Source organism: Olea europaea, chromosome 20, assembly GCF_002742605.1.
Source record: "Olea europaea var. sylvestris chromosome 20, O_europaea_v1, whole genome shotgun sequence".
Taxonomy (NCBI): domain Eukaryota; kingdom Viridiplantae; phylum Streptophyta; class Magnoliopsida; order Lamiales; family Oleaceae; genus Olea; species Olea europaea.
In genome coordinates this window covers 14,416,915-14,442,651 of record NC_036256.1, presented here as the reverse complement: position 1 = coordinate 14,442,651, position 25,737 = coordinate 14,416,915, and the positions used below count along the sequence as shown (strand labels likewise).

General features: G+C 38.6%; 2 protein-coding genes across 2 annotated transcripts; both read right to left on the bottom strand.

Moving 5' to 3' along the window:
* Positions 1 to 5,509: 5,509 nt before the first annotated feature.
* LOC111369746 (chloroplast envelope quinone oxidoreductase homolog) lies at positions 5,510 to 10,403 on the bottom strand. The gene is made up of 5 exons (XM_022991381.1): positions 10,324 to 10,403; positions 10,126 to 10,239; positions 8,834 to 8,975; positions 7,378 to 7,469; positions 5,510 to 6,361 (listed from the first exon to the last, which is right to left on the bottom strand). Exons 1-5 carry the CDS (start codon positions 10,330 to 10,332, stop codon positions 5,672 to 5,674), a joined length of 1,047 nt encoding a protein of 348 aa, XP_022847149.1. The 5' UTR covers positions 10,333 to 10,403; the 3' UTR covers positions 5,510 to 5,671.
* A 5,896-nt stretch (positions 10,404 to 16,299) lies between these two features.
* LOC111369103 lies at positions 16,300 to 16,946 on the bottom strand. Its single transcript, XM_022990586.1, has 2 exons — positions 16,705 to 16,946; positions 16,300 to 16,513 (listed from the first exon to the last, which is right to left on the bottom strand). The coding sequence occupies exons 1-2, from the start codon at positions 16,944 to 16,946 to the stop codon at positions 16,300 to 16,302; spliced, it is 456 nt and encodes a 151-aa protein (XP_022846354.1).
* Between the last annotated feature and the right edge of the window lie 8,791 nt (positions 16,947 to 25,737).

Here is a 25,737-nt window from a genome sequence, read left to right as displayed (position 1 = left end):
TAATATTCTTCAAGACGTTTTTAATGAAAACTACAACTGCATTATGGTTGAAAATATAGCAATTATGTATGACTAAAAGTCTAACTAACAAATTGTACTTAAAGTAGTGTTTGTATTCTCATCATATGACTGAAAACACATCTTTGGAAAATCACCATGCCATTTTTAAAGAAATTGTCACTGATTTAGAAACCTTGAAGTTTAAGCACGATCAAGAGGAATTTGAGGTTGATTTCGTTGTGTTCATTGGCCACTCCATATATGTCACTTAGAGACACAATATTATATGGTTGTGATACTCTTATCGTTGAAGAAGTATATGATGTTTTGTTTTCAAATGAGAAGATGAAACAACTTGCTGGATTTAAGACTCATGAGAAGACCTCGTTGTTCATGATAGTTATGGGAAAGGCAATTCAAAGTGTAATAAAATTTGTAACTATTGCAAGAAGAAGGGATATATAAACAAGGGTTGTTTTAAATTGCAGAATAGAGAAAAATTGGCTGCAATTTGGAAGGGAAGACAACAAGAAAATTTAGATGAAGCTAACATTGCAGAAAATTGCTACAGTGATAAAGAACTTTTGGTTATTTATGATAGAGACTCCAAACCTAACGAGAATTAGATTCTTAATACAGCTTGCACTTTTCATATTTGTTTCAATCAAAAATTGTTTTTAACATATGAGACAGTTTCAAAAGGTATTGTTGTAATGGGTAACAATGAACCTTGTGAAATAGCCGATATTTGAGTGGTCAGAATTAAGATATTTGATGGGACAGTTAGAATATTTGATGAGGTAATGCACATTTAAAGAAAAATCTTATCTCTTTGAATATTCTTGATTCAAAAGGGTTCAAATTCAATGGTGAATGTGGAGATCTAAAGGTTAATAAAAGTGTTCATGTTGTATTCCAAAGACAAAGAGGTCCCAGTTATATGTCTTGCGGGGTTCTGCAGAATCTTTGAAGATCAATTGGTAGATATTTGGAACTTTGGTGGATACTCAATTTGTTAAAGTACCATTGAGTCTAGTTTGGAGTCCATGTTGAAGAATACAGTTCAGTCAAGTTCAGAAGTTATTAATGATGCTGCTTTTCCTCCATCACCATGATGCAATTGTATTCAATTGTTAGAAACAAACCCAGGAGAGATATTTGGCTTTCATAAAGGTACGAAAAAGCTAATTTAGCTGTATATGCTTTAAATTTGTTTGAAGGTGTTGAGTCTAGTAAAGAACCTTCTACAAAAGCATTTTGTGATGTCGATTCTATTTCAGGGGATGTTTTGGCCTTGTGTGGTATTTGTGATTTTGTTGCTAGTGATGATAATTCAAACAAATTTTGGGAATCCAAGGTAATTCTGTTAAGTAGTGCCTGGATTCATTTATCATAATTAGACTTTGTAGAAGAGGTGGATAAATTCGTTCGTCGGAGAATTGGTTAAAGTTCTTGTTGAAGAGTTTAGGTTTCGTGTTGTAGTGGAATTCATCTCCAGATAGAGAGTTTTTAAGTTTGATTTATTGCATGAAATTTGGTTCAAGGTGAAGATTTATTGAAATTTGACCCAAATTTAATTAGATTTTGGTGGATTAGTTAAGTGGGCCTTGAAGAGGTCAAAATATTGATCAAAGAATGATTTTGACATTTTTCTAGTCCCTGAATGTCAAGCTTCTGCTCGAGCGCTCAAAGCAGGGATCCTTGCGCTCACTCACCGCCAACCCGCCACTCCAACGATGGTTTCAACTCTCACTCAGCACCAAACTATCGCTCGAGAGCTATTGTGTTTCTTGCCCATGATTCATTTTGAATTTTGACATGTTTTTTGATGATATTTCCATCTTTAGGACTTGTATTAGGGTATTGGAATGTTCCCAATATATAGTAGTTTCGTCTTTATAATTAGGCCCTGTTTGAAAGCATGGAAAATCAATGGGAAATAGAAATAGAATTCCACTTTCCAACTTTAACAATGTTTGATGGCAAAGTTTTTCCCTAGAAATGATTTTCCCACCCCTCCCCTCATGCGCTTGATTTCTAGCTTTTTAATTCTAATTCCTATAGGTTAGGTGAGAATTTATTTTCCAGGTTCATTTTGTTTTAAAATAATCTTTTTGGTAAATGAAAATAAATTATATTCCTAATTGTAAAAAATATTTTTCCTTTAAATGACATTTTTTTTTATGTAAAACAAAGCTAAATGAACACCAAAAGCTAGTTTTTTTTTTTTTTTGGTTTGGCAATGAAAATAAATTTCGTCTCTAATACCAATAAATTTTATGTCTTTAATTGATAATTTTAATATAAAACAAAGTCAAACGAACACCAAAAAATACTTTTATTTCAATATTTTCCATGTGAAAAATTATACCAATCAAATACAATAATTTACAATTCTCAAGAAAATAATTTCTAGACAATTCAAGTCCCTGAAATTCATTTTTAATTTTAATTTCATCTTTGTAATCAAATGGACCCTCAGAGCGAGTGAGACAGTATGGTAAACACAATATTTTTGTATTCTTTTTCCATATCATACTAAATTCTCCTTTCCTCTGTTAATTTGTTTGTATTCTTCTTGTGTTGTGCCATATAATCTTGTCCCTAATTCTTAACAGGGACTAAAAAGTGATTTATAATAATATATTCTTGTTCTTAACATACGAATGAGTGTTACTTGAATTACGTTCGAATGAACATAAAAATTATTAAAATCTACCAATAATAGAAAAAACTATGATATTATTAATCGAAAACAAATGTAGAGTTTTCAATCCTTAACACATATTTAAAGCTCCAAATAAATTCTAAACAAATTGAAATCCTAATTCGATACACAAATCTGAAGAAAAACTAAAAAAAAACTACACAAATAACGAAAATACTATTAAACTAACTCAAAACCGAAAAATGCTAAAATGGACCCCTAAAGGATAGAATTCGATCTTGAAAATTTGATGATTTTGTCCAAAGGCCATCGTCACGAAGTGAAACTGTGCAAAATCCAAAGAGCTTTTGAATTGTGCTCATTTGCGAAAAATCGACATCTAAACTGATAGTTATGCTCGTTTTCATAGATCCTTACTATTTCTACTCTTTTTTAATTGTTTTATGATTTTCTCTTCTAACTGATCTACATCATTCGGTAATTCATTTCCTATACAAGCATGTGATCTTTCTTAGTTAGCATTGCAGTTTGCACATTGTAAAAAATGCATTCTTAGGCACTCAGAAACATTTGGACTCAAGTTCAAATGAATAAGGAAAAAGTATCAACTCTCCACTAGTATGTGTCATTGGTGATCATGACTTCATTTTTTTTAATTACATTTGTTGTAAGGAGAAAGTATCAACTCTCCACTAGTAAGTATCAACTCTTCATGTAAGGGGATTGTGAACGGTGTTGTGTGCTCTAAATTTATAGTCGAACTAAAATAAAAATGAATAGAATATGAAACAAAAAATTAAAATCTTATTTATTATTGATTATGAATTATTATCTAACACTCCATAGTAAATATGATCTTAGAATGTCAATTTAGAATAAAAAAAAACTTATTTGACCAGACCCTATTGGTTGATAAACTTTTGATAAAAATAATATGTGCCCACTTTGAAGCCAACTTGTATCATAGCCCTTGTTTGAGCCCCATTTTTTGAGAAAGAATGCATTTTGAATAGTAGATTAATGGAGAATGTGTGGTTAAAAATTAAGGAAAAATTTTAGGTTTGCATCTAATACTATTTTATTGAGTTGAAAATGAATTTTTAAAAAATGAATTTTTAGAAGAATGTATCTCAAGGACAAAGATTCAAGAATTCCTTTGGACAAGTTTCTATTGCAGCATCTTGCTTGAGAAAAATTCTTTTCCCTTTTCTTTTAACGCCTTTCACAAAACCAAAAAAATATAAATATAAATAAAAATAAAAAATTCGTTGTTATGTTCTTTTTGGTTTAGAAATGACAAAGGACATTGATCAATAGCAATTAGCACATGATGTCATGACAATTTTATTTTCCAGTTCTTGTCATCTTTAAGAATCTAATTGATTCTTGACTTCAAATAAGGCGTGCAGACTTCTCTTTCTTTTTCTATGAAGTAATTCTACATGGAAAGAAAGAAAATGATCGAACAAGAAAACGGGAGTAGTACAAATCCTCTGCCCCACGCAGCTGTCTAGCTCTTGTGGTCCACTGGTTCCAATACTAGACGAAAGGAGAAAGACTGGGCCCATGTTTGATCTCGATCAATGAATCTCATTTTGATTATATCATAGATTCTTGAATATGCACCTGTCTTCAATCTCAAGAAATGATGATTGACAGATCTTTCCATTGAAAAAGTTGATTCCAATTTTGTCCTTCCATTGCTATACACAAAATCTAAATTTACCCCTCATGTTGCAAGAGTTCGGTTTGTGATACTATTGATTTTTGCAATTGTAAAGAGGGTAAAACGGGGATAGGGAACAAAACATGCACATTTGGGTGTTGAAAATTCAATAGATTCATGAAAGCAATGGACATAATTCAAGGGTATTAGTGTTCTTGGATCCACATATTTAAATGGAGAATTGGATTCTTTCGAAAAAGTGGGGCTCAAACAAACCTAAAGCTAAGCTAAGTCTACGATAGATTGATACGTGCCACCATCCACACAAACTTGTCACTACACTAGCCGAAAGTGGAGACATGGATGGAGCTGGAAGTGGAAGTTGAAAGTGGCCGCAAGGTAGGCTATTGGGTGGTCCGAATACTTGATGGAATTCTGTTAGAAGGTGGGGCCATGTCGTTCAAATCTTCCATCTCATTCTTCTCTTCTTCTTCTATCACATTCTAACATATGGTATCAGAGCACACATCTAGTCTCCCGATTGCAATCGAGGGGTGCGAATGATGATGGCCACATATTAGTGTTCGTCCAGCATAATTTTTAATCTTCCTAGCATTTCATAAGACTATTATATATAGTCAAAGTTATCACCATGGATATTCAATATCTAGTAGTTTTTACTGTTTTAGTACATATAACCATAAATTAAAGCAAGTAGGGAAAAATGATTCATGGAATTGATCCTTATCGAGTCAAAACCATGATCCATATCTCTTTTGTGTTATATAGAATTTCATTCGTGCATATAGTGGAAGAATTGAGCTAGTTGTACATTCATTGTGTACATCTTGTTTGACACTCCCCTATGTGTCAAAAATCTGGCCATTGATTAGAAAAAGTGTTATTAAAATCAATGTATAAAAATCTGCCAACTCACATGGGTGACAAACTAGATATCAATCTTAATGTACTTGTAGCATAGTTGATAATGAAAACATCCATGCGAAAGTAGATTCTCAACCTAGCATAAAACCTTCAATGTCCTCTCTGATGTCAAAACTGCGTTCTTTAATCTTACGTCAAAACTACACATTCAAGACTAAACGATATAAACAGCTGATTTGCCATCTTAGGATTTCAAAATGCGTAAAACACAGCACAACTAGGCATGAAAATTTTCATAAAAACTACCATAACAATAATTGTGTTTACTTTTATTGTTAAATGTAATAATAACTTAAACAGAACATGTTGTAATTCCAAAATAAATAGAGTGTAACAAAATCAACGCCTTTTTAGACGATAAAAATAGAACGATAAGCTTAAAACAATAACATTCAAGGCTCAATAATGATCTTTCCGGTAGCATGTCCATCAATGATCTTAGCCCAGGCATCTTCGGCTTTGCTTAAAGGATGTTTTGAGTCAATTACTGTCTTAAGTTTCCCTTCCTTAACCAACTTAACAAGAAAATCAAGGTTTTCACCCTTTGGAGCTAGAAGCAATGGTACCAACTGCTTTTTGGAGAAGGTAAGTTTCTTTACTGCAAATGTCCACATGGAGCTCGGACCAGGAGTGATATCGATTACCTTCCCCTTTGAACTCAAATTTGGCTCGAAAACTGACCAAGAAATCCCTGTCGCACAATGAATCACTGCATCATATTTCTGGCCTGATGGACTCTTAAGAGCAGCTCCTTCCGGCGTTCTATAATCAAGAACCTCGTCCGCTCCAAGGCTCTTAACGAGATCAAGGTTACGTGCCCCACATGTAGCAGTCACATGTGTATTCCCAAGCTTTGCAATTTGAACGGCATAATGACCGACACCACCCGAGGCAGCAGTGATAAGAATGTTTTTCCTTGGGCCGGATCCATCGAGCTTCACCCCTGCAGATTGGGTGAGGGCCATATGAGCCGTAAGACCAGCAACCACAAGGCCTGCACCTTCAGCGGGTGATACTTCAGGAGGCCTTGGAACTGTCAAGCTCACCTTGGCTATAGCATACTCACCCAAACCTCCTCCCAACTGTCAATCAAACATATGGAGATTTAAGAACCATGGGGAAAACACTAACACACATGCACAAGTGGTGAAGCAGCAATAAGCAATAAATCAAAGTATTGGATCACACTGTAAGATGTACAGACATGCCGACACATGAATTTTTTTTAAAAATAAAATAAAAATGGATACAGACATGTCGATTCAAATTCTTTAAAATTTTGTACATTTATATTGTTATGTTTTTTTTTCTATACTTAATTTATTTTTTAATAAATATATATTTTTTAGCTTTGATTTTTCCATGTGAATATCTTTTGAACCAAAGCAATGGCTATCTGCTGTACTATGCTCTTTGCGTTGAATATTAATCTCTCTCAAAATAAGACATGAAGTTCTCTGAACTTTTCTCACATTATTAATTGAATAATGCTGAGTGTGCTGTACACTCATCTTGATAGCCCATTTACAATCGTGGGGCCCACGATTATTTTAATTGTGGGCTCTGCCTTTTGCGTAGGAGATGGCTGTCAATCATAATATTAAAATGAGTGTACTTGTAGCATCATTCTTATTAATTTATGCAAAATGTTTTAATAATTAACATTTTCACCGATTTTTATTCTTCATTTTGAAGCAAAATCAATCATTCTCACTAATCAAGATCACCCACATACTGTGGATGAAAGAACATAAAGAATATAGTGAACCAAACTCTCAGACACACTACTTGATATTGCCTTTGCCTTGATGACATGTACCTGGCCTGTTAGAAGAATATGAACAATACAGGACACACCACATGTCATGTTAGAAACGTGCCCAATGCATGTTAAGGAAGCATCCATCGAGCATCGGAATTTTAAAAAATTAGGGCACACCACAGGGCGTGTTGAATTCATCTACCGAGTGTTCAAGGAATGACAGACATGGACATGCCACATTAGAGCAATCGTCCATTTATTTCAGAAAGTCAAGTGACCTTGAGCAAGTGAGCAACAGAAACAAAAAAAGAAACAAATAAGGACATTGACAATTACCAAAGGACCCAGATAGGCCAAAACTTTATCACCAGCTTTGAAATTTTTGACTTCAGGTCCAACCTCTACCACCTCTCCTGCTACATCAGAAACTGGTCCAGAAAAGATCAAAGAGTATTAAAAATAAATTAGAACAACTATGAGAATTTTACTAGCCATGGTCCAGCCACAAAGTGGCACAAGTGAATTATGTTAAGGAATGTTGCAAACAGTTCCAATAATCGTGGACAATGTGGAAATATCAGTCAATACATGGGCCGATAATCAAGAAAAGATTAGCATCACATCTGCTATAGTTGTCACGAAATCGGCTATATTGTTCCAGCTACTAAAATTTCTACTCTTTTAATTAAGTGATTACCTTGTAATGAGAGAATGTTAGTACTTAAGTGTACCCATTCATGATTCATAAATAAATTAACAAGTAGCCACAATTTCTTTAAAATTCTTCAAACTCTAGATGCAAGCGTATGATAGATGAAGACTTTGTTACGTAGATGCAACAATATTTTTTTGAAAGAGAACATTGCTCCATTTAACGACACCTTCTACATAATTGTTTCAAGGATTATAACTCCTTTACATAACTTTAATAAGTTTACCAGTTTCAACTTGTAATGCTCTATTTCTTTCAACTCATATCAGAAAATCCAGAAAATTCATAAGCACTCAAGCATCTGGCAGAATCCCGAGTAGTTGCAAAAACTATGGAGAGAAGGTAATGCTGTATATTAAATCAAATGAGCACGTACAAGTCTAAACATGGTTCCAATTTTGATGATGGTAAAAACCTGGTTCACAAGTTGAACTTGAGAAACATCATAAAACCTATCTCCAAAGAGTAATGCAATTTGCAATCGCTCACTACCGTAGTCGTCATATGTGGCATACACGTGGCGGTTAGTGATTTGATACATTAATGTGGTAATTTTAAATTACCTTATCTAACAAATCACTAATCGCCACATGTATGCCACATAAGACGATTGCGACAGTGAGCGACTGGAAATTGTATTATTCATCTCGAAATGCCCTTGGGAGGAAAAAACTGTTCTAGCTACTCAAAGCCATACAAGTATCAGTCATCAATCTTGCCCAAGGAATATAAAAGTGGGTTTTATTCATTAATTGAATGTCATTTTAGGAGGCAGCAGGAGAATACATGTTTCTGAAAGATTACATTGGTGGAAGGAGACAAAAGATTTCTATGGGAAATCCCACATTATTGTAAAGCTTTATGAAGTATTGAGGCCCTATACATTGCAATATATATCAAAATTGTCTGATGATGTAGACAAACTTATACCAGTAATTTATATGAACACAAAAACCAAAATTTCAACATTAAGCCACTAGTCAACATGGATTTCAAAATCTGAAACCAACTGGTAACTAGAAGAAGGTTCAAATAACAAAATAGTCCAAGAAAATTCTGAAGTACAGGTAGCAAGCTTACCGGGTATAAAAGGAAATTTGCGAGGAAAAAGTGGACGAAGCATCCCTTTCTGAGTTTTCCAATCAACTGGATTTAAGCTTCTGGCTTCCAACTTTAGCAGGACCTCACCTTCACCAGGTGTAGGAACTGGAACTTCAACATGCTGTGTGAGATGGAAAAACCAAATTAAAAAATGGAACTGAGAAATAAAAAGCTCAAAAGAAAATCGAGAATTTTTTTAATTAATTCTTAAGTAGCATGTATTTAAGCAAAAAGGTTCACCTAACTGAATCCTAACTCTGTACCCCATAACACAATGAAGAAAACTCTTAGTCAGTTCACATTCTATCCGCTGATATTTACAAGTAATACTATGTAAGTATTGTCAATATTGGAATTTGCATGATCCATTTGGCATTGAATCAATAAACAACAGAGAATATTCTCCACGCATAAGTGTGAAATTGAAATCATAAATCCAAGTCCATATGGAAGAAATAAGTAGATATAGCAATCGCGCTAAATCCGTTAAATAGATTGACAGAGCTAGCTGTGAATAAATTACCTAAACAATCATACATCTTCCACTAATTCATATCCATCGCTCTTGTGAATGTTAACTCCGACCACTTTTATTTCCCCTACAACCAGCCCCCAAGAAACTTCATCTTAAATTTCCATCTCCCAGTTCCAATATCACGTATTATTACATTTGCAGAAAGAACATAAATGGGATGATAATACACAAGAAATAACAAAATTAAACAAATGAATATCTCACTCTTGTCATCCTCTCATCGAAACTTCATTTCTACGCCCCACGCAAAGAGACAAAGAAAGAACTTAACGCTCTCACGTAACATCAGATGCTGTAACAAACAACAGCAATGATGACGAAAACAACAAAATAAGTCTTATTTAAGGGTCGACTACATGAATACTCTAACCATATTTCGACTTGTGATCAATCCATTCTGGAAAAAAACTCATTTTATTTTACTACCGATTCAATGTTTTGTATTATATCCACTTGTCTTTCACGAGTATATTTATGCACTTGCTCATGATTCAACAAATATAATTCAGGGAAGTGGATCTATTTATTTCCTTCCCAATTTCATTTTGTTCGTAGCTAGATGTACTGGGAGATAACGTAAAATACAACCCCAAAGAAAATCAATTAACATTAAGACATTGAAAATACAATGATGATCCATTCCCTGCGATGGATTTAATAATCAAGAAAACCATAATTCAGAATAAATAAATAAATCATTCATAATAACAAGAAATCGCTGAGAAATCTGAATTACCTTCAAACCAGCAACTCCACCGCCATAACTGTCGTACCTTACCGCATGCATAAGCTTCTCCGCCATGCCCAGTATATCCGTTTCCTTTTGCTTTCTTCTCAACAATTCAGAAAACTAGAGAAAAATAGAAGAAAATGACTTTTATAATAACACGAAAATGACCCAATTCTCTCTCTCTTAATATGAATCAAGAATCACCTGAATCATCTGCTTAATATACTCCGGAATGTCTCAATCAACGTAAGAATCAGAATTGTCTGTTTATTATAGTTTATTAATTCTCTCTTATTATTATTTTTTTTACAAATTTTTAGCAGATTTTGATAAAATTTAATATATTACAAAATTGAAAAATTGTGAATCCCATAAAACTTGTGACTAAAATTAATTTGATTTGAATTTTAATCCACTTTTGTAGCCAAACAAAAAGTAGCTAACTATTGATTTTTGAATGATAATTGTAATTTGCACTAAAATTATATCTTATAAATATGGGATATTGATTTTTAATAAAATATGGTTGCATTTTGACTCTCTCAATCCTCTTCTTTTATTCTCCTAATTTTATAAAGATAGCTTGATTTATTTATTTAATTTTTTGTAAATAGCCCAGAAAATTTTAGTAAATAATTCAAAGTCTCATATTCTCTCTAAAGAAATTAGTTGACATTGCTTCATCTATATTTCAAAAGAAATTCCAATAGCAGCAAGATATATTACCATCCGATCCTCAATTTCATTTTGGTCAAAATTGGTCTCACTCAATTGGTATAGAACTCATATTAGGTTAAGAATATAATTCATGAGGTGGTGAAATTTAATCACATAGTTAAATATTTCAATCGTGCATAATTATTGTTCATTGATTGCATTTATTAAATTATATTTGGTAGGGATTAAAATCAAATTTTTCAATAAATTTTGATAAAAGATGATGAAATATGTGATTGAAAAGTGACCATGATATATGTGATTAAAATTAATTACTAAGTTTGATTTAGATTAAAATTTTAAATTTAATTCCTACCAAACATGACTTAATATTATTATGTGGTATTTATAACACATAGAAGGAACTTTTTGAGCAAGTAATATTATTTTAATGTCTAGTAACCAATTAATCTGTTTTTAATTATACTTTTTCTTAAAAAAAAATTATAATCCTATTAATATTGTACATGAATATGTTGTTGTTGCTTTGAAGAAGCACGTCTTTGCATCTAACGTAATATTCTGATTTTATTATGTTACTATTTCAGTAAAATATTACTTGCTTCCAAAAAGTATGATTTTATATAAATATTATTTGTTTCTAACTAGCATAACACTATAAATTTCAATATTCTAAAAGAATATTGCCCTGGAAGAAGCATTAGTCTAAATGCATCAGTATTTTCAAATATCTTTATCATCCTTTAATACATGTCGCGAAAATATTATATCAACTAATCTCGTGAAAAGAGAATAAATTTTGTGATCCATGCGTAATTTATCAAAAAGAGCTTATTGCTTGAAGGGGAAAAAAAATACAACTACACATTTTTTTTTGGCATGGATTAATTTAATTTCTTGATTGGTTCTTATATGACTATAAAATATTATCATGCTTTCAAAAAGTAATAACATTTTCTTTTGTTTTATTATACAGTTGATAGAATTTTGATTAGCATCTCGTGTGTTGAAATGGTGGTGGAATAATACCTCATTATCTACCTGGTGGTCGGTAGCGCTCATGTTACTCGTGTATAACCTGAAAAGTGAGGGCGGGACTTTCTCTCCCATTTTATCTTCGACGTGAGAATCAGTATATGCGTAAGGAGAAATAAGAATGGAATTCAGATAGCTAGAAAATCTCAAAAAATCACCTTACCTGTGTCGTTTTCGGGGGTATTTATAGGTGCTAGAAGCCGGGTGAGTGTCGAGCAATCGTGGTACCACGTATCCCATGTTGGCTTCCCCACTAACCCACGTTCTCTTGGGGGATCTCTAACTTCCCGCCTGGAGGTTGTGCCCATAATAACCGCCATAGAGTTTTGTCAATTTACCTGAGATTTTTGACTAAGTGTTGGGGTGGCCACATAAGTCACTTCTGGGGGTTAGATGGTTTTGCGTAAAGGTAGAGCAACCCACGGGGGTTGATGGTCTCGCGTAAAGGTAGAGCGCCCCCGGGGGGTCAATGGTCTCGCGTAGAGGTAAAGCGCCCCCGGTGGGTCGATGGCCTCGCATAAAGGTAGAGCACCCCTGAGGGGTCGATGGCTTCACGTCGACGTGCAGTGACCCGCCTTGTTCATCATTGGGGTGGTTCTGTAGGCTAACTTATATCATTAGCCCTTGCCCCTTGTCGATGTTAATCGGCAAGGGGTAGTAATTCCCCTGTCCTGGGTCTTCTTTATTTTATTATTATTTTTTTATTTTATATATTCGCCTAAATAAGTTGAGCGGTATAATTTAAAGTTGGAGGCTTATTTCACTGCACACTTGACGTCCATCCAATGGCCCCTAACTTGGAGGGAATTCCCCCCCCCCCAAAAAAAAGAATTCGAATTTTATTGCTTATGAGAAGGAGGTGGTCCCTCACATGTGAATCATTTTCTCCTCCTCCCAACATCTTAGTCTCCCTTCTCTTCCAAGGTAACTTTCTCATCTTTCTTCTTCATTTTTTGTAAAATCATGTACAAGATTATCATTTTTTCTTCTTCTTCGGACGAAAGTAGTGGTGGGGGGTCGATCGACCAGCTGAAGTCCTTCAGCCTCTCCCCTTCGTCAGATGGGTTCCCTTGTGAGTTTGATAGCCGAATGCTGATCCCTTTCAGCTGACTCTCAGGCGTTTATTTCGAATTCTCCCAAGAGACATATTGGCTCCACCAAGTCCCCAAACTAAAACATAAAAGTTAGGCGGGATCAGGTTGGCGAGATCGTCTCCCTTGAAATTCCAAAAAGTTATAGTCTCTACAATTCCCCAATTAAGTTGGAAAAATGTCTCGCTAGGTATGATAGGGTCGATAATTATGTCTATAGAGCCCTAGGTCCCAAAGAAAGACTTCCGGGATCTGATCCACGTGAGGTAGCCGTATATAAGGACATTATGGATGGGGTTTTCGATTTCCCATTCAACCATTCTTGGTGTCGATTTTCAATGAATTCTACCTTAACTCTAGTCAAATTAACCCCAATTCATGGAAAAAGACATTGTATTTCTTGTATGTTTGCCATAAGAGGAGAATTCCACTTTCTATAGATCTTTTTAGGTGCGTCTTCGAGATGCACGAACTAGCTCGGTGTAATGTGTTTGTCTTTTTCACTAATAGGATCCCTTTGCTCTTTCCCAAGTTTAGGAATTCGAACAGCGGGTAGAAATCCCGATTTTTCTTTGCCTGGCCTCCCGAAGGTCGATTCCCCTTCAATACCACCTAGCAGCATCCCCAAGTTCGCCTTTTCAATAGCCAAGTAGAAATTACTTCTCTTCTAAGAACTCAAATCCAGGAGTTGGTCGATGTACCCCCCTTCGCACCTAACTTAGGATCAATTCTGACCATGAAGAACATGTTAATAGTGGGAATGAGTCGTCCTACTGGTAGGTGGTTTCGTTGATTTTTGCAATTTTTTGCTTGCGCATATTTTTTGCTTGTTGTTTTTCTGGGCTAATGAGTTTTGGTGTATGTATGTAGATATGGATTTTGACCTTGACAAGGTGTTGAAGACCCTACGGGTGGCAACAAGGACTTGTTCCTATTGACGGTAAACTCTTGAGTCTCCGTTTCTTGTTTTATGTTTTTACACTCTTTCATTTTGCGAGCCTGGCGGGCCTTTCCTTGCATGTACAGGGATGAAATTTGACATGGAGGAGACTATGGACTCTATGCCTGAACAAGGGTATAGAAGTGATATCGAGCCATCCCCCGTCTCCTTAAAGAGGAAAAAGTAGCTGATCAAGGGGGAAGGTCCCAGGTAGCAAAAGAGACTCCCCAACCCTCAGACAAGCTTATCAAGGTTGCTCCTATACCTAGGTTGGGCTCTTCCAGTTGCATACGGCGTGAGGATTCACTTCCTAATTTGGGTTTCTTCCCACCCGGGGCTATCATGAGATGGGGGTGCTTAAGTCTTTGGTGACACCCGCTCGGGCCAGGACGCATCGCAGACGACATCGAGAAGGCTGCGGCGGTTTATCTCCAGAGGGTATGTTTATAATTCCATATCTCTTTTACGCTGAGTTTTATTTTTTTAGCATGGTTTTACTACTTGACTCTCACATTGTGTCCTCATTCTTAGGTAGTGGCCCTTCAGACTGGGCTTGTTGAATATAGTCATCGTCAGGCCTTAGAGTTGAAGACTCTTGCAGAAGAAAAGAAGAAAGATGATCATCATTACAAGAAGAAGATATCTTCCTTGAAGAAATCTCTACAGGCAACGGAGGCTCGAGCCCGCGAGCAAGAGACAGAGAATGATAATTTGCGGTCTGTGTTGGCTCACGCTCTGGAGGAGGCAGTCGAGAGGTATAAGGCCTCTGCTGAGTATACTAGGGACTTAGAGGTATCTGTGGAGCAGTACAAGCCATCATTTGATTATGCCAAGGCCTTGCATTCGTACAGGGGGAAGGCGATGGTGGCGTTCATCAAACTAACCAAGGAGTGGATATCGACCAAGCACCCTTCTATTGACCCCTCAGGTTTTGATAAGTTCCTTGCGCAGCGCAAGGGGAAGAAGAGCGGGGCCCAACCATCTAGGTCACATGGTTATTTGTCGTGGGGTGGCAGCGGTGGTACTTTCCCTTCGAGTTGAAGCATGGCTTAGTAGTAGCATCTTTTGTGATTTTCCCTTTTTTTTGTGTCGCCTTTTATTTATACTTCTAGCATCATTCCCTACTTGTCCGGGGTATGGGCAAGAGTACATCATATGCTTTTTGTATGAATGCGATATTATTAGCGGTTATTAATGTTGAAACTTATTTTTTCTAGTGTTATTTCCCTCGTTCAATTATTTGATAGCATGGGTGAATGTCATTAGTCCCACGTGCGCTAGACTTGATTATTATGGTCGATGGCCTCAGCCAACATTCTGACCACTTAAGGCTTTTCACCTAGTCACGTGGGCTGAGTTGGCTTTTGGGAGAGGAGTGTATTGGTTAAGGGCCCTAGCCAATTTTTTGGCTTTTCAAGGTTCTCCGCCTAGCCATGTGGGCTATGTCGACCGTCAGAAGGTGGTCTGGCGATTAAGTGCATTAACCAATTTTTTAACTTTTCAAATCTCTCCGCCTAGTCGCGTGGGCTATGTCGACCGTCAGGAAGTGGTCTGGCGGTTAAGGGCCTTAACCAATTTTTTAACTTTTCAAGACTCTCCGCTTAGCCGCGTAGGTTATGTCGACCGTTAAGAGGTGGTCTAGCGATTAAGGACATCAGCCAATTTTTTTGCTTTTCAAGCCTCTCCGCTTAGCCGCGTGGGCTATGTCGACCGTCAAGAGGTGGTCTTCACGGGATGAGTATGGAGATTTAAGATTGCCTGTTAGCATAAAAAATACTTGAATTTGTGAGCTCAGTAGGCGCACCAGAACGTCTCAACTAGGTTGGCCCTTCCTTAGCACCCTCATCATCCACCACTACCGAGATCTTTCATTAAACACGACAAATAATTATAACTAAAGGCACCTTTGTGAGGCGTTACATGGAGGGAACTAAAAACACAACCTCTTCTACAGTATTTACAAGAACATAGCCTGTGCATCTATCCTGAATTCTACTGGTAATATCTCTTGAGATGCTCTGCGTTCCATGGCCTACCCAGTGGTCTTCCTCTCATGTCTTTCAAGCTATAAACTCCCTTCTCCAAGCTGCGGATTACTTCACACGGGCCTTCAGAATTTGGTCCGAGTTTTGTCGGGGAGTGTCCTGCTGCTACTGCATCCCTTAAAATGAGGTCTCCAGGCTGAAAGATTTTGGGTTTCACCCTCCGATTGAAGTACCCAGCGGCTCTTCGTTTATAGGCCATCATTTTGATCGCCACCTTTTCCCTTACCTCTTCAAGCAGGTCGAGTTCCTCTCTAGTCGCAGTGTTATCTGGCTGCTTGATTTTCATCCTACCAGTCTCACTTAGAATCTCAACTGGGACTACTATTTCCATCCCAAAGGTTAGTCTAAATGGTGTTTCTCCGGTCATTTCTCGTGGAGTCGTGTGATACGCTCAGAGCACATTAGACGGCTCATCTGCCCACAGTCCTTTCTCCTTCTCCAATCTGGTCTTCAAATCCCAGAGAATGACTCGATTTGTCACTTTGGCTTTCCCGTTCGATTGAGGGTGGGCGACCAAGGTCAGTCTATGATCGATGTAATAACTTGCACAAAAGGTCTTGAAACTATGATTATCAAACTGCCTACCATTATCCGTCACCAAAACCCTGGGTATTCCGATACGGCATATTATATTTTTCCGGACAAAGCCTTGTATCTTTCCTATCATGATGGTTGCTAGTGGGTACGCCACCACCCATTTAGTGAAGTAGTCAATGACGACCAGTAAAAACTTCCTTTACCCTTTGGCCATGGGCAGAGGTCCTAGAATGTCCACCCCCACTAGAAAAATGGGCACACCCCAAATATAGCCGCCTGCTGTTCGGCTGGGACATGGATCAAATTCCCATAATGCTGGCATGTGTCACATTTTCGCACCAACTCTTTGGCATCCTCTCTCATAGTTGGCCAATAGTAGCCCTGTTGTAGAATTTTGAAGGCAAGAGATATTGCTTCTTGGTGGCTACCGCAGGTCTTGACATATACCTCAAACATTATTTCTTTGGCTTCGATGGGGCGTATGCATTTCAGATATGGCATGGTAAAACCCCGCTTGTAGAGCTGCCCATCGATGATGGTAAATGAAGTTGCTCGAGCTTTCAATCTCCTTACCTTAGGGAGTCTTCCAACACCATATCTTCTGCTAGATATTTGATTATCGGATCCATCCAACTTTCCTCGTGTTCAATATTCTTTACCTCGGCCCAGCGCTGAATGCTGGGTTGTTGTAGGACTTGCACACTCGCTATCCGAGGTAAGTTTTTTGGGTTGGCTTATGCGAGCTTTGCTAGTGCATCTGCGCACTCATTAACTCTTCGTGAGACCTTCATCTTCTTAAAGCTTGCGATCCCTTTTTGCAAATCCCTTACTTTCATTAAATATTCTTCCATCCTTCCATCCTTTGCTTCATACTCTCTCGATACCTGCCCTACTATTAGCTATGAGTCACTACATACCTCTACTAAAGTCACTCCCAACCTTGTTGCCAAACCCAAGCCTGTGATGACTGCCTCATATTTGGCGTCGTTATTGGTAGCAAGGAACTCAAAGCACAACGAGTATTCTAATTATTCGGAGTCTGGTCCGATTATTATGATTCCTGCTCCTGATCCCTCTGCATTCGAGGAACCGTCTACAAAGATTTTCCAATCTGCCTTCTGCCCTTCTGGGGGCTCTGTCGGGATGGTGAGCTCGACAATGAAGTCTGCCAGAGCCTGTGCTTTGATGGTCGTCCTGAGCCTAAATTCAATGTCAAACTCACTTAGTTCGATCGCCCATTTCTGTAGTCTCTCGGAGGTTTTTGGTCGATGTAGGATCTACTTGATAGGTTGGTCAGTTATTACTTGCACCGTATGGGATTGAAAGTAAGTCTAGGCTTCCTCGCTGTAACAATCAACGTGAGCACCAACTGTTCAGCCAGACTGTACCTTGTCTCTGCGCCTTTGAGGGCCTGACTGACGTAGTAGACCGATTTTTGTTCCTTTGGGAGTTCTTTCACAAGAACGGCGCTAACTGCCCGTGGTGACACTGCTGGGTAGAGACACAGTACGTCACCCGAGCATGGGCTGGTCAAAATAGGAGGCTGCTTAGTGACTTTTTTAAGGATTTCAGCGATTCTTCACACTCTTGAGTCTACTCAAAATTGGTGGAGTCTCCTATGGCTTTAAAGAAGTGGTAGCACTTATCCGCCGCCCGACTCATGAAGCGATTGAGGGGCGCCACGCACCCTGTTAGCCACTGAACCTCCTTCTTACTAGTGGGGCTCTTCATTTCTAGTATTGCCTGTATTTTGTCAGGGTTTACCTCAATTCCTCTATGGGTGATCATGAAACCTAGGAGCTTCTCACCGACAGTACCGAAGACACACTTATCCGGGTTGAACTTCAAGTTATTGTGTCGGGCCACATCAAATACCTTCTGTAGACAAGCCGCATGATCGATTGCCTTGACACCTTTCACTACCATGTTGTCGACGTGGGCTTCTATGACATTTCCGATCAACTCGTGAAAGACTCTATTCACCATCCTTTGGTAGGTGGCTCCTGTATTTTTTAGGCCGAACGGCATTACTGTGTAACAGTATGTCCCAGAATCTGTGATAAATGATGTCTTCTCCTGGTCGGGTTCAGCCATAGAGATTTGATGGTACCCGAAAAATGCATCCAAAAAGCTAAGTCTTTCATAACCTGACGTGGCGTCAACCAGGTGATCTATTCGGGGAGTGGGTATGAGTCCTTTGGGCATGTTTTGTTGAGCCCGGTGATCTACACACGTGTACCATTTCCCATTTGACTTCTTCACTAACACGACATTGGCCAACCACTCAGGGTACTCCACGTCCCAAATAGAACCAGCTTGCAGTAGCTTCTCTACCTCCACTTTTGCCACTTTCTGCCTTTCGGGAGCGAGGTTCCTCTTTTTCTGCTTCACTGGTTTAGCTCCGGGGAAGACGCATAGGCGATGTTGAGCAATGGCTGCGCTGATCCCAGTAATGTCGTTCGGGCTCCACGCGAAAACATCTAGGTTATCTGCCAGGTACCTTACCAACTTTCATTTTTCATCAGATTCCAAACCGGCCCCAATGCTAAACTTCTGTCCTTCTGATATAGAGATACTTTCAATCATGTCAAGTGGTTCGATCCGTCCCTTCGGGAGGCTCTATCAGGATGGTGAGCTCGACAATGAAGTCTACCAAAGCCTGTGCTTTGATGGCCATCCTGAGCCTAAATTCAATGTCAAACTCACTTATTTCAATCGCCTATTTCTGTAGTCTCCTAGAGCTTTTTGGTCGATGTAGGATCTACTTGATGGGTCGATCAGTTATTACTTGCACCGTATGGGATTGAAAGTAAGGCCTAAGCTTCCTCACTGTAACAATCAATGCAAGCACCAGCTGTTCGGCCAGACTATACCTTGTCTCTGCGCCTTTGAGGGCCTGACTGACGTAGTAGACCGATTTTTGTGCCTTTTGGAATTCTTTCAGAAGAACGGCACTAACTGCCTGTGGTGACACTGCTGGGTAGAGACACGGTATGTCACCCAAACATGGGCTGGTTAAAATACGAGGCTGCTGTAGTGACTTTTTTAAGGATTTCAGCGATTCTTCGCACTCTTGAGTCCACTCAAAATTGGTCGAGCCTCCTATGGTTTTAAAGAATTGGTAGCACTTATCCACCACTCGACTCATGAAGTGATTGAGGGACGCGTAGCCACTGAACCTCCTTCTTACTAGTAGGGCTCTTCATTTCTAGTATCGCCTGTATTTTGTTAGGGTTTACCTCAATTCCTCTTTGGGTGATCATGAAGCCTAGGAGCTTCTCGTCGGCAGTTCCGAAGACACACTTATCCGGGTTGAACTTCAAGTTATTATGTTGGGCCACATCAAATACCTTCTGTAGGCAAGCCACATGATCGATTGCCTTGACACTTTTCACTACCATGTCGTCGACGTGGGCTTCTATGACATTTCCGATCAGCTCCCGAAAGACTCTATTCATCAGCTTTTAGTAGGTGGCTCCTGTATTTTTTAGGCCGAATGGCATGACCGTGTAACAGTATGTCCCAGAATTTGTGATAAATGATGTCTTTTCTTGGTCGGGCTCAGCCATAGAGATTTGATGGTACCAGAAAAATGCATCCAGGAAGCTAAGTCTTTCATGACCTAACGTGGCATTAACCAGGTGGTCTATCCGGGGAGTGGGTCTGAGTCCTTTAGGCATGCTTTGTTGAGCCCGGTGATCTACACACATGCACCATTTCCCGTTTGACTTCTTCACTAACACGACGTTGGCCAACCACTCAGGGTACTGCACGTCCCAAATAAAACCATCTTGCAGTAGCTTCTCCACCTCCACTTTTGTCACTTTCTGCCTTTCGAGGGCGAGGTTCCTTTTTTTCTGCTTTACTAGTTTAGCTCCGGGGAAGACACAGAGGCGATGTTGAGCAATGGCTGGGCTGATCCCAGTAATGTCGTTCGGGCTCCATGCGAAAACATCTTGGTTATTTGCCAGGTACCTTACCAACTTTCCTTTTTCATCAGATTCCAAACTGGCCCCGATGCTAAACTTCCGTCCTTCTGATACAGAGATCCTTTCAATCATGTCAAGTGATTTGATCCACCCCTTCGGAGGTTCAACCTCAAACATCATGATCGATGGTGCTCCCTTCACTGATATACTATCGACATAGCATTTCCTGGATGCTTACTAGTCCCATCGCACACACCCGACTCTCCTGCTGGTTGGAAATTTCATGACTTGGTGATAGGTCGAGGGGATGGCTCCAGTTGCGTTCAGAAATGGCCGATCGTAGATCGCATTATATGCCATGGGAGTTTTTACAACTAAGAAGTTTGCCACAATTACCACAACAGTCAGATATGTGCCGAGCGTGACAGGGAGTTCCACGGTCCCTTCCGAAATTACCGTGGCCCATCCAAAGCCTTATAGGGGGTGGTTACTGTTTTCAACTTGTCATGGGGGATCTTTAAGCCCAAAAAAGCAGCCATTGTAAGTACATTTGTAGCGCTTTCCCCATCAACCAACAGCCTCTTAACGTCAAAATAGCTATGTCGCCTGCTATCACCAAGGCATCGCCATGGGAGTGTGCTAAGCCTATCAAATCCTCTTCGTCAAAAGTGATTTTCTCACTAAACCTCGCTTTCCTTTGATGGAACATATCCCAAGAGAACGCACGTAGCTTTTCCTTACCGAGTTTGAACCTCCGCTTCCTGCTAACCCTCCTGCAATCACGTTTATCACTCCCGCCCTAGGCGGGGGTAGTCCTCCACTTTTTGTTTACCCCGGTTGTCCTTCACATATTTGCCCAAGAGCCCTTATCTCAGGATGCGCTCGATCTCCTCCTTTAGCTGCAGGCACTCTTTTGTATCGTGCCTGTGATCCTTGTGAAAATGATAGTATCTGCCTTGGTTTTTCTTATCGGGTGGCATTGCCATGGGCCCCAGCCATTCAAGCTCCTTCGTATCTCGTATCTCCATCAATAGCTTCGCGCACGGGGTGTTTAAAGGGGTGAACGTCCTGGGCTCCTCTCGTTTTTACCTGACTTGTTGGTCTTGGATGGTTCCCTTACTCGTCTACTCATTCATTGGTTTATTATTTGTTGGCAGATCTCAACTCGTCTCCCACCTTTCACTTGTGACTTTCCATTTTCCATCCCTCACTGAGATGTTTTGTGACCTTCTCCACTTCTTCAGCATCAACATATTTGTCTCCCTTTTTCAATAGGTTGTGCATTGACTCTAGGGGGTTCTTGGAAAGTGACATTTTGAAGGCCCGGTTCTGAGTTTTGTTCATCAACGCAGTTGTTGACATTTTAAGATCTTCTATTCCAAGGGTCGCTCGACTGAATCTAACCAGATACTCTTGCAGAGACTCGTCCTTCTCTTGGACCACTTGCATCAGCCTAATGGCCGTCTTCATCTTTCTTTTACTATTAAGGAAGTAGGCCACAAAGTTTCTGGAAAGTTCATCAAATGTTCGGATAGATCGAGGGGCAAGTGTTGCCACCCAGTCTCTAGCTTCTCTCCTGAAGGTCGGGGGGAAAGACCGACACATGACTGCATCAGGTGCTGCATAGAGCCTCATTAAATCAACGAAGGTCCGAAGATGATCAAGTGGATCTGTGACCCCATTGTAAGCTTCTATCATAGGCTGCTTGAAGCCTTTAGGCAAGGGGACCGCCAAAATTTCAAGAACGAATGGGTCATTTTCTAAGACCATCTGCCTACGCTTATCCTTTATCTTTGATATTGCATCATCTATGTTCTATGTCATGATCTCCTCCATCTTCCGTTCCAGATCCGCCATGGGTAGGTTAAGCTGCAGGATCGTAACCCCTGGAGCCCCCAAGGCTGCAGTTATCGATGGGATGACAGGCGGAGTTTCTATGTGCACCTCATGGGGTGACGATACGGCTTCCATCGAATGCGGCGAAAGGGCGGCTCCCTGCGTTTGACTCTACAAGAGGGTCATCATAGCCGCTAGATGGGTCTCCAGGGCGCTGAACTGGCTTTGTGTCATATACTGCGGCGGTGGTGGCAGGTTGGGGCCCCTAGTGACTAATTCCGACTCCGTCCCCGCCGTTGCTTCCCTCAAGCCCGTGTCACTTCTTGTTCGTCTTCTTGACATGGCTTTGGTGTTCAATGGAAGAAACTTCCCACAGACGGCGCCAATAAAATGGTGGTGGAATAATACCTCCTAGTCTACCTAGTGGTCGGTGGCGCTCTTGTTACTCCGACAAGCGTGTATAACCTGAAAAGTGAGGGCGGGGCTTTCTCCCCCATTTTACCTCCAGCGTGAGAATCAGTATATGCGTCAGGAGAAATAAGGATGGAATTCAGATAGCTAGAAAATGTCAAAAAATCCCCTTACATGTGTTGTCTTCGGGGATACATATAGGTGCTAGAAGCTAGGTGAGTGCCAGGCAATCGTGGTGCTACGTGTCCCATGTTGACTTTCCCACTAACCCACGTTCTCCTGGGGGATCTCTAACTTCCCACCTGAAGGTTGTGCCCATAATAACCGCCATGGAGCTTTATCAATTTACCTGAGATTTTTGACTATGTATTGGGTGGCCACATAAGTCACTTCTAGGAGTAGATGGTTTTGCGTAAAGGTAGAGTGCCCCTGGGGGGTCGATGGCTTCACGTCGATGTGTAGTGACCCGCCTTGTTCGTCATTGGAGGTGGTTCTGTAGGCTAACTTATACCATGTGTCAATATGTTCGTGTAATGTATAGAAAATAATTTATTCTATAAAATTAATTTAATCACATCTCATAAAAGAAGTATTTAAAACTTTTCGTACGAGGACACCTCTAACCAATATATAATAATTAGATTCGTTACCTCAAACATTATAACTAGATGGTATGTTCATTATTTCCTTAAACACTATCAAGCCCAAATCTATGCAGTACCTTCATTCTATGTAATTAAACATGTCACTGTTTCCACTATGTCATTTCTTAAATGTATATATTAAAATCCAAAAAAGTTGCATTATGTCTTAGAATTTAATTAATGTATTATAATAATCAGTATTAATCGTAATACTGGCTACCTTTTGATGTTAACTATTGAGTTTTTCCAAGGTAAATTCGATGTGCAAGAAAACAATTCAGCACCAAAAGGAGAGAAAATCGAGATCAACAATAAGAAAGTTCTTACAGTTTGGCTAGCATTCATAGTCGTCGATCAAACGTTAATTGTGGCTAGAATTGGATGAATTCTTGATGTTGATCGTCCCTCTAGTATTGACTCGAGAGAACATTGTGGGTCTCCATCTTTGTTAGATGATGATTTATTGTTGTTGCCAAGACATGTCTTCTTGATGTAGTTGGATTAAACCATCACAAAATAAGGGAATTATATTCCTGTTATTGTTATAGTGAGTATTATTTTTGGAGTTGGTCCCATTGATGTAAGCACATTGTCAAAACCACGTTGATAGATTTTGTTGTTCCTCTCATGTTTTGTAGCGTCCTATTAGGTTTGATTAAAAAAGAGAAAATTGTTTATTCCCTGGCTTTGTTGTTAGATATCATGGTTAGATGCCTAATTTCTGCATCAAGGGATATCAGAGCTTGGATAGTAGTTGGCATTATTGGGATAAGTAATGGAGGTTAAGTAGAATGGTTTCTTTGAATGGTTCAAATTATCGCATATAAAAAGGAAAGAAGATCTTTAAGTGAAAAACTAACAAGACAGGTAAGAATGGGACTTGCTTTATTGGTAAGCACGTTGTTATGTTAGGCAATGTGTGAATGATAATATTCATAATCATGCCAGTAAATAAATACATCCACATAGTTTATGGAGTTAGCTCGAGCAATTGCATGCTCGAAGACCAAAAATAATGAGAAATTTTTGACAAAACAAATGATGGTTATCAAATCGGAACTCCTTTTAATGAATCGTCTCAATGCATTCCAAGGTATTATTAATCAGTTGACTGATACGTGTGTGAATTATTATTATTATTATTTTACGTGTCAGCCCAGTATCAAAATTTTTTTTATCAAATTTTTTTTAGTGCAGTCCTGCCTCCGCCTCTAGAAGAAAGACACATGAACTCTTCACAGTCAGCTGTTTAGATTGTTGAGAATAGGGGGAGGAGTAAGGGTCGAGATCCAAGAACAAAGATAGAGGCAGAGACAAGTCCAACGAGTATGTCAATGTTGAGTGATATTATTGTGGTCAAAGGGGCATGCCAAGAAGTTTTTTCATTAATTGGAGAAAGACAACAAAAATGAGAAAGGTAAACAAAAGAAAAAAAACGAGGATAATAGATGCGAATATTTACCATTCCGAGCAGTCTCAACAACTATTTCTTTGAAACGGTCTATAATTAAGCGATGGACAACCTTTCAAGTGCTATTCTTCTGAGGAATATGGCCTAGTGATTGACGAGAAAAAAGTCAAAGATTTCTTCAAAGATTGTGAAAGATGAATGCAAAGAGGAATTGTTTAGTGTAATGCCAATGGAGGAGAATCTTGATATTTTCCATTCCACTGCTGGGATGATAGACATGACGCAGAGGGGCAGATTTGTTGGGTATCTGCGATCAAAGGTCTAAGCCCTATAAATTGGTCCAAATTGAGAAGAAATTTTTTCGTACAAGAGACCAAATTCAGCGCCCAATGTTCATTATACCTAGTATTGACTAGAGAGAACATTGTGAGTTTCCATCTTTATTAGATAATGGTTTATGTCATTGCCAAGAGGTGTTCTTGTTTGGATTAACCCCTAGTCAATACTAGGGAAGAAAACATGGCATTCCCATTATTGTTATAGTGAAGATTATTTACAAAGTTTTGCATGTAGGCACATTGCCGATCATGTTGAATATTGTGTTGATTGGTTTTATTCTCTCGAGTTTCGCACTATTTAAAGCTTCCTATTATGTTTGCGCAAGAAAGAAGAAAATCTAAATATATTCATACTATATTTTTTAATAACTAGACTACATTTTAATTTTATGAAAAATTTATAACATTTACACATTATCACATCTATGCCTCAAACTTTTTTTTATCGCATTCTTATTCTCAAATTAACATAAATTTTACTTGAATATGGTTTCTCTCCTAAATTTTCTTTGAAATAGAGTAAAAAGACTTATTTGTCTATTGTATCTTTTTTAAATAAGCAAAATAAATAATAATGCAAAAGTGAGATTAAATATTTGACCCTCGTTTTAAAGCATTTTATCAATATTTTTGGACAAAAACCATCATAAAGGACACGATTTTCCGATCAATGAAATGTTAAAAATTAGATGTGAATGAAGAAAAATTATATATATATATATA

Bases quoted from the DNA above. Each gene is read 5' to 3' on its own strand.
- LOC111369746 (XM_022991381.1), bottom strand. The intron at 7,470-8,833 runs GTAAGCTTGCTA...TTTCTGGACCAG, and splicing joins CAAATTTCCTTTTATACCCG to TTTCTGATGTAGCAGGAGAG. The intron at 6,362-7,377 runs GTAATTGTCAAT...TTTGATTGACAG, and splicing joins TGGCCTATCTGGGTCCTTTG to TTGGGAGGAGGTTTGGGTGA.
- LOC111369103 (XM_022990586.1), bottom strand. From the start codon at position 16,946: ATGCCATATCTGAAATGCATACGCCCCATCGAAGCCAAAGAAATAATG. The intron at 16,514-16,704 runs GTGCCCATTTTT...CGGAATACCCAG, and splicing joins CAGGCGGCTATATTTGGGGT to GGTTTTGGTGACGGATAATG.